Genomic DNA, 9043 nt, shown 5'->3' with positions numbered 1-9043 from the left:
ACTTGCTGGCTTACAAATATGCTGGCTTACAAATATGCTGGCTTAAAACTGGTGCACAGCACAAGAACATAAGAAATCCAGGCATACGTGCTTCTCCTCAGGCTAGCAGCTGGTGGTAATGAACAGCATATACAGCCTGCAACTGCCCACCCCTTTCTCCAAGTCAGGAAGGCTCGTACCAAATCCTTCCAATAAAGGAGAGAGAGTTCCAGTTTTTAAAAGGAAGATTTATTTAACAAGTTTCACTTAGCGCAATACACCTAAAAAGGAAATCACGATACAATGAATGATTAAATCAAGGCCTCAGAATTTTATACGAACACCAAGACCAAAATCCTAAAGTAGCCGTATTGCGTTTCAAACATGTTTCCCCATTAACTTAAAAAAAAAAAATTAAACGTGCCTTACAGGGTATTAAAAGAAATGAACTAGAACTAACATGCCAAATGTTCACTTTGAATTGCAGACACAGCTCCTATATTGTTTTTACAAAAAAGCATGTTTCTCAACATGTATGCAAAACAGTGTTGGATGTAATATGGTCGAAGAGCAACATTTAACATAATTCAAACAGCTTTAAACCTAAATACGCTTACTGCTTAAATACACTCCTACAACAAAACTAACTTGAGAAAAAGCTGAAAATCGTTTAACAGTTATAGTCTTTACTCAACTTTGTTATTACATCCTAGATGAATGTTCTTCTGTATGTTCAAAAATACTGAACCTGAAGTTTTAAAATAACAATCCCGATTTCACTTACAGTAAAGCATAAATCACAAGCTCGTATTGCAAAACTGTTAAACTTAGTTTTTTGTTTGTTTTTTTTTTTAAAAAAGATTGACCAAAAGTCAGCGGTTACATTCCCCAGCCACCACTCATGTTGGACATGTTGGACATCCCTCCCATGCCGTTCACTCCCATGGATGCACGGTTCCCACTGCTGTAATAGCTGCTGTTCATTGCACCCTGGCTACCTGCAAGGGGAGGGAAGACAGACAAGTATTAGACAGCTAGACCATGCCTCAGCATACCCATGACATCTCACCAGCCAACCCCTTCCAGGCCACCTTGCACACTCCCGTATTATTAAAATAAATAAAATTAAAAAAACCCCAAGTTTCTACTACTCAAATAAAGTTTTTGCCACCACTTCTTTAAAAACCCAACTGCAAAACAGTTCCCCAGATTTTAATAGATGGGATGCACAGCAGTAAGTCCTGCCACGTTGGCTGGCCTCCAGACTTCTAGTGCAGCCTGCTTTTATCCTCCAAAAACAGCAAGGTCTCCTTGGTCAGAAAGGTGGAATCCACCATTTCATCAAGGAATCACTTCATTTCTACGTGGAAGAGCAGGAGATGGGCCATGTTCGTTTAAACTGGAGCATGAATGAGTTTATTTCCCCTTATAAAAAATGAAGTCCCATTTCAGGCTTGGATTTCCAGCTTTCAGAAAGCTTCTCCTCCCCCTACCCCCAGGGAACTAGCTGCTAAAGTTCAGGCCAACAGTGAACAGTGTCAATGCATTAAAAGATGGTGCTGCTCAGCCTCTACCTTTACCCTTGCACACCTACACAGGGATCTTGGCCAAGTGTCCTAGCCAGCCAGCTGTATCAAACACCCACCTAAGGCTAACAAAAATCATCTTACCATATCCACTCATGCTGCTTTGACCACCATATCCTCCTCCATAACCCCCACTCAACTGCTGGTTAGCTGGACCACCATAACTGGATTGGTTTCCTTTCAAGTTAAGGATATAAACGTTAAGACCTTGACTATCAAAGACCTGTCCATTACAAAGGTCTACAGACTACATACTACCTACTCAGTGAAGCCCTGTCCGATTTGGGGACTCGCTGACATGAACATTTCTAGGGAGAGAATACTGTCTTAGCTCCTCTTATTGCAGGAATTTTATTCTTATGCTTCCAATAGGCCACTTCAAAAATCTACTAGCACTTAAGCTTGGCTGAATAATCAACACCTGGAAGGGGGAGGGAGGGAAACAAAAAAAAAAAAAAGTTCTACTGGCCCTGCCCTCTGTCTAAAAAGTCAGTGCAGCCTGCAATTTGTAAGCCTCAGATGCTCCGACTTCTCACTTTGAAACGCAAAAGCATTCCTCAGCTACTTGTGACAAGGACTTTGAAATGTTCTGCTAGACAGAAGGCTCTCCACCAATGCTTGGAACTCAGAAGGGGAAAGATTTCTTTTACTTCTACAACTTGAGCTATGTAACAAGCTGCAGAGAGACTTTTAAATGCAACTGTTTCATTCTTTAAAGCAGTGTAAGATACAAATATGAAGCTTTATATTTGCTGTTAGACAAATCGGTGCTTAGATCCTTGCCACAGCCTCTATTGCCCTTGTCAGAGGTATGGTGATGGTCAATACTAGGACATGTTGAATGTCACCTGCCTCAGCTTATATGCCTGGAAGGGGGAGCATCTACACTCATTTAGGAGTTGCTATGATTACAGGTTCAGACTGCCACTAGGAGAACTAACTTCTAGGATGCTTAACTTTCAGACTTTAAAGTCTGTCAGATACCTTTGCAAAAACTATTTCAGTTGAAATAAGAAGCTTACTTTTTAAGCTTAGTTTTAAAAGCATTACATTTTGCAATCAGCGTGCTATAGGAACAGCACCCACACACACACACCCCCCCCCCCACCCCTCCCCAAAAGCAGAAGCCAACCACCACTTTAAGGACTAATCCCAAGAGACCAGTAACTATCAAGAGGGGTATCCGATTTGTAGATTAAAAGTAGTCATGTAGAGGAGGCTCTCTCTCTTCAAAGGCCAAATCAATTCAGCCTAGTCATTTTGGAAACATTTGCTGTAGTCATTTTGCACCCAATTTTAGAAGTTGGGGGGAAAAAAAAAAAAGCTTAAAGCTTTCCAAAGCAACTTTAAGCTCAACTTTTTAGACAAGGGAGTCAGTTAAATCAGATACGCCCTCCATCACCACCCTGGTCTGGAAAGAAAGGGAAAGGGTGACTAGCATCTCCCACATCATTGGTGCCATCCCATGCACTCCCCAAAAGCATTCATCTCATCTCACCACACTCTTCACATTCAGCACAATTTACTTAACAGCCTAAGTAACTGGTTGAATGTATTCCCAAAAGGTTTATAATACCTGGCAATGTGCTAGTGTTCCAATCTTGGACTACCCCTTCCGATTCCTTGACTGTGTGATTAAGACAGAATGTTGAATTTCAGTTTTTATGCCAGGCATAACAGTAAGCAGGAGCTGTATAATATTAGCCAGCTTCGTTAAATAGAAAGTGTTTCTTTTAAAATGCAGTTAGATTTACACATACCCATTGCTCCCATCATCTGACTGCCATATGCACCACCACTCCCTCCTGCTGTGGAATTCAGGAAGAGTTCTACATATCTGTGTTCTGAAAAGAAAAGAGGTTAGAGACTAGTCTCGTCAGAATCCACATCCAGGCTGGCCTCCACAGCGACCTGGGGAGGCTTGTAAGTCGAAGGAAGTCTATTTTGACAGGTGGAGAGACTTACGCATATTTGCTTTATCTTTGGACATGGCAGCCACAGCATCCTCATGAGTAGCAAATTCAACATCTGCCTCTCCAGTCACTCTACCATCTGGTCCAATTTCAATGTGTACTCTTACAGGGTTTAGAGGCGAGAAGAACTAGGCATAAAATTCACATGGTGTTAAACATATCTGCCACTGACCACACGCAACAATTCTGCAACAAGCATTTTCCTCTTCAAGGCAGAATTGAAGGTTTAATGCTATCAAGGCTTACAATAATTACCATTTCAGCAGATTGCTCAAAATGTAGCACGGAAGAGTATTCAAACTTACATTATAAATGTCGTTCTCTGTTGCTCTGTAAGGTAATCCTCTCATGTGTACGCAGTGGCCAGTCGTACTTTGGAACGTAGAGCTTCCGTCGCCATATCTGTGGTCGGACATCCCTGTAGAGAAGAGAGTCCATTCTAGGTCTTTCAGATGTATTAAAGTTACTTCAGACATGTATTGAAATTTTGTTTAAATTCCTATTAAAGAAATCTTACCTCTTCCAAATCTATCAGAACCAAAGCCATATCCATCATTGTATCCATTGTAGTCATCATAGCCTCCATAGCCTGGAAGATGGACAAAAGAATGTCATCTACAGAACACGAAACATCATATACTGCATCATTTGTGGGGGGAAGAGACTCAATAGCTGCTTGGAATTAATCAGTCGAACATACAAGTTAAAAACAGCCCTTGTTGGACTCAAAGCACCCTTGAAAAGCACCACTTCTAAGTTTTGCCTTTTTTGGGGGTTACATAAAAAGACTACAACAAGTCAATGTTTCTAACACTATATACATTCATTTTTTGCAATCTCTGGATTTATCTTGCACACTAGGTGTTTGCACATCTAATGTACTGTTTGCATTAGCACCCATGGCACAGTACCACCCTGGTTGAGAATCAAAAGTTAGAATATTCAGACTTTTTAGAAGTCATAAGCTTTCAGGCGCATATACGTACCTCCACCATAAGCTCCACGTCTCATCCTTTCAAAACCGCTTCCTCTGCCAAGACTGCTGTATCCCCTTCCAACGCCTGGCCTGTCATACGGGCCTGGCCTCTGCATAGCCAACAGTTTGCGGGGAGGATCATAATGAGTACGCACTTCCGCTCGACTACTCTTGAAGATTTCAATATACCTAGAAACGTTTTCCACACAAGATAGTCAGTCTCTCATTCCAAGCACAAGAATATCACAATCAGCACAGTATAAAGTTAAAAGCGAAACATTCTAGTCATAGCCTTGAAACTGGCAGGATATTTTAAGCCAGATTTCTTTATATTATATAGGCAATGACGTTCTACAATTTCACTTTCCAATTAGTGAATTTCAAGAAATTACAGTTACTGAAGGGTTTATGCGCTCCTTATACTTCAGAGTATCCCAGCCTTAAGGGTGGGGGAGCAAGTTAGTTCCACCCAAAATTTAAAATTTGTAGGTGTTGGGGGGGGCAGGGGAAGGGGGGGGAAGCAGGAGGGAGATCACTCCACTCAACTCAGTATTTTTTGCTCATGTGGCAAAACATATTGAGGGTTAAAAACCTGGTCTCCACCAAGATTTAAACCCATAGGTTTTTTAAAAAAAAAAGAAAAAAAGCTTTGCATGAGCTAGTCACCCCACCCTATGCTTCAGTAATCCAGCATAGGCAAAAATGCATGCTTCAATGAAAAATAGTCACAAGTAAGAGAGAATAAAAAACCCTTTGTGACAATTTCTTGAAAGCTATGCTCATTATACATGGAAGATTAATATAGAAAGAACATTTGTTACATTTCAACAAGTTTAGAAGAAATTATCACATTTTCTTATGGTAATACAGTGCTATGTGTGTCTTTACAGCTAATGGCATAATTATTGCTATTTGAGAAATTTAAAGCCATAGTCTCTCAACTTTGTCAAATCTCAGTTTCACAGTTTAAACTACTCACAGTTACTCGGTGTCTACCTAAGTGTTAATTTGCTTTTAGTTTGCACGCATTTTAGGAAGTTTGGGTTATGTGCACACATTGCACATATGCAAACAGTTGTCAGCTTGTGACCAAGTTACAGATCAGAACTACTAGAGTAAGATGTAGTGGTTTGGGAATCAGCCGATTGTTTTTTTTAAGAAGAGAGAATATGGATTTAATTAACATTTACCATAAGAAAAGTGACTTATCCAACCAACCATCCATCCCCACCTGTGCCCTATTCTTTCCTTGTGTTTCTTTAGAGCCTTTTCAGCTATTTCCTGTGAAGCAAACTGCACGAAGGCCTCCCCCGTACTCCTCCCCTGGAAGTCCACCGGCAATGTTATCCCATTTGGCACGATTTCCAACCCTTCAACCCAAGGACAAATAACCCCAGTAGGGGGCAATATTAAAATCACAAGCCCAGTCATGAATTTTTCTTATAGCTTTAAATATACCAGAATTGTAATAAAAAATTTAAGCGAATGGTATGTTGGTTCTAGATAAACAGTCTAGCAGAAAACATGTCAACATGAAACTCCACGATCACATACCATTCAATTTACATTCTTAACCCATCCTGCTGTGCAAGTTTGTGCAAAGAACCAAATGTAGTGATGCAGTAGCGCAGGATGCATTAAGAAACTCACATATTAAATAAAAGCTTCTTAAGTACTTTACAGAATACTCAAAATTGTTGAAATTCATTTAAAAGTCAAGATAGTACATTTAGCTTTACATAGTATAAGTATTTACTCGAAGTTCACAAAAGAAACTGATACTCTTATGCACACATTTCAAAGTCTAAATTCAGTATTAGATAAATATTTTTTTCAAAAGCACTGCTTTAGTAAGAGAAATTCATGAATTACATTTAAAAATGTTAAATTTCTAAATTGAAAAGATGCACTGTGTATGTTAGGCACATTTATACAACTTCTAATGGTTTACAGCAATTACTCATTAACCATGCAAGTAGCAGAAGTCAAATTAGGCAATTTACACGCTTAAACTGTTAATGTTCAATATCACTACTTCACTAAAATACATAAAATATAATGCAACTTTTTTCTAACTTAAGCAATGGTCCATTTCTAACCTACTTTAAAAAGCAAAAAAAATAAAATAAATAAATAAAAGCAAATCTCAGTCTTGTTTTTCAAACCTATGCAAAAAGTTAGAAATCAGGCATTCTAATATTCAATAGTAAAGGAAGATTCACATTGATGTTCACACTTTCTGCTTTCAAAACATTAGCAAGTTTAATCCTAAGCAACATTCGATTCTTATGCATTCATACTACTATTCCAATTTCCAGAACAATTGTCAACATTACTTAAGTTGGCAAAGATCAACGTTTTAAAGTAAAAAAAACAAAAGACAATTTATTTAAACCTGAATCTTAAACCCTAAAAAAAAAGTTTAAAAACAAATACTTTAAAGAACAAAAACAAAATAAACAACAAAAGAGAGAACACATCTATATTCAGATCACTTTCAAAGTCACATCATGCGCTAGTTTTGTACAGGTCTATACTACTTTCTCTCTCAAATTCAAGATAGGAACAGGAAGCAAAGTCTAAGAGATTCCACTCACTTTACTGATCCCAACAATGAGAATTTTCAGCCATTTACAGGTGCTCCAGTAAACAGCGTGTGTGGAATCATTTAAATTGACTACAAGAATTTTAAACTCCTTTTTAGGGCAAGAAATGCGTTCTCTGTAATTAATGGAATGTAACCATTCAAGATATTGTTTAGAACTAAAAGAAGGTTCCCAAAAGTCACCAAGTTAACCTACACATTGTCTCATTTGACCCACATTAAGACTTTAAAAAAAAAAACAAAAAAAAACAAACTACTGGCCTAGTCAATGGAGCAAATGGAGCTCTTATTTGCACATATAATCCTATGCAATCCACGTAATCTAGAACTGTGGAACAGTCTGCACTACTGAAAGTAGTGCTGGGCAACAGAGCAGTGCCACTGTAATTCTAGCATTAACCAGTACTGCTACAGCTAATGCTTATACCCCACATACCTGAAAAAAACTGTACAATTTCTTCTTTGCTACAGCCAAATGGAAGTCCTCTAAGACGTACAAAACCATCATTAGCAGTATCAGGGCTGTTGGGACCCGTATGCTTCAGAACCCAATCCATTTCAACGTTGTTTGACTTGAAAACTGTAAGAGGCACTTAGAATTAATGCATTTTTGAATGCAGCAAAAGCAGAGTTAAAGTCATTTACCTTTTGAGAAGCTAGTCAACTGACAAAATACAGTACGCAAGTCTGTCAAATCTCCATGCATTTAACACACACAAGTTAAAAAAAACAAACTAAAAAGGAAACAAATACACATTGTCAGGTACTAGACCAATTAAGTCAAACCTTCAACGTATCTGTGTCCCATTGTTTCTCTGTCCTTTTTCAGAGCCAGTTTCACATCTTCCTCAGTTTCCAGTTCAACAAATGCTTCCCCGCTTGGTCTGCCTTCCCTCGTGTAGATGAAACGAATACCTGAAGCTCCGTTCAGAATTTTGCATTCTGAGACAAAGGCAGAACAAGCTGGTTAGTGACGCCACTTCCACGCACCCCAAGCGCCTGCGCTCTGTGCCCAACAACGCAAAATGCAGGTTTTCCTTCTCCAGCTCAGGTGGCTAAACACAGCGAAGTGACAAACGAGCAGTTAGCACCACGCACCGAATGGAGAGGGATGAAAACGGTCTGCAAATGTACTTGGATGGGGGGGGGGAGGGGGTCACCATCCTACAGCCAGCCCCTGACCTAGATGAAAGGGACCCACTGAATTGCGCCTGGGCTGACCTTTTAAATCACTACCCAAGTGAAATGGCGAGCGCTCAAACAATGGACTGCTTGTCCTCCCAGAGGGGTGTTGATTATGGCCGTGTTGGTCTAAGGACACAGGCAGGCAAGGCTGTTTGGGTCGATGTGATATCCTCCCCCCCACACACTATTTAGTTGATCTAGCATGGTCTAAGGACACAGGCAGGCATCGATCTTTGGGGGCACACGCTACTTCTTATTAAACCAACTAAACAGTTGGAGAAAAGGCCTTTGCAAGCCTTCGGGCACAAGCGCCCTTTTTTCAGCGACCAGGGAGGGATGTTGTTTTGTTGTTTGGACTTTGAATTGGAAAGAGTTGGGAAATCAAGGCGAGGCTCAGCGCTCGGCATTTCCTTGTTTGCCCTTTCAGCTTGGCTGGCTCCGCGACTGCAAAGACCCGCCCAGAGCAGAAAAAACAACAACAAAAAAAGCCAAGCGACCCAGAACAATGGAACCGAAAACCCGGAGAGAAACGAGCGAAGAAAGGAACTAGAACAGAAGAAGCACAAAGATCGAGAGAAAAACTCAAAACACACGCAGGGAAAGCCAGGGAAGGAGAGGGCCGACCGTCACGCTAATCGCAGCGGCGCGAGGCCGGAGGCCGCGCACGCACGCACGAGGCCGCGGGCGGCGGCGGCAGGGCCGCAGTACCGGGCTCGGGGCGCCCCCGTGCGGCCGAGGC

The 9043-nt window shown here is 40.6% G+C and overlaps 1 protein-coding gene across 3 annotated transcripts; it reads right to left on the bottom strand.

Annotated features, from left to right (window-relative positions):
• Positions 1–206: 206 nt before the first annotated feature.
• On the bottom strand, positions 207–8212 carry HNRNPH1 (heterogeneous nuclear ribonucleoprotein H1). Of its 3 annotated transcripts, none has more exons than XM_025207865.1 (11): positions 7906–8212; positions 7556–7699; positions 5746–5884; positions 4525–4703; positions 4056–4127; positions 3844–3983; positions 3531–3666; positions 3326–3409; positions 3142–3192; positions 1650–1742; positions 207–977 (listed from the first exon to the last, which is right to left on the bottom strand). In XM_025207865.1, exons 1-11 carry the CDS (start codon positions 7925–7927, stop codon positions 859–861), a joined length of 1179 nt encoding a protein of 392 aa, XP_025063650.1. In that variant the 5' UTR covers positions 7928–8212; the 3' UTR covers positions 207–858. The 3 variants fall into 3 exon arrangements, with proteins under 3 accessions (XP_025063650.1, XP_006026893.1, XP_006026892.1); XM_006026831.3 differs by having other exon boundaries at positions 3844–3977; positions 7906–8206; XM_006026830.3 differs by having other exon boundaries at positions 3844–3956; positions 7906–8205.
• Positions 8213–9043: the final 831 nt, after the last annotated feature.

Source organism: Alligator sinensis, unplaced genomic scaffold (genome assembly GCF_000455745.1).
Source record: "Alligator sinensis unplaced genomic scaffold, ASM45574v1 scaffold741_1, whole genome shotgun sequence".
NCBI classification, from domain to species: Eukaryota; Metazoa; Chordata; order Crocodylia; family Alligatoridae; genus Alligator; species Alligator sinensis.
Note: the sequence above shows the minus strand (reverse complement) of the source record. Positions and strands in the feature narration are given on the sequence as shown.

Coding starts and splice junctions, on each gene's coding strand:
- HNRNPH1 (XM_025207865.1), bottom strand. CDS start 7,927: ATGGGACACAGATACGTTGAAG. Junction 5,885..7,555: donor AATTGTACAGTTTTTTTCAG/GTATGTGGGGTA, acceptor CTTGGGTTGAAG/GGTTGGAAATCGTGCCAAAT. Junction 3,410..3,530: donor CAAAGATAAAGCAAATATGC/GTAAGTCTCTCC, acceptor TTTTCTTTTCAG/AACACAGATATGTAGAACTC.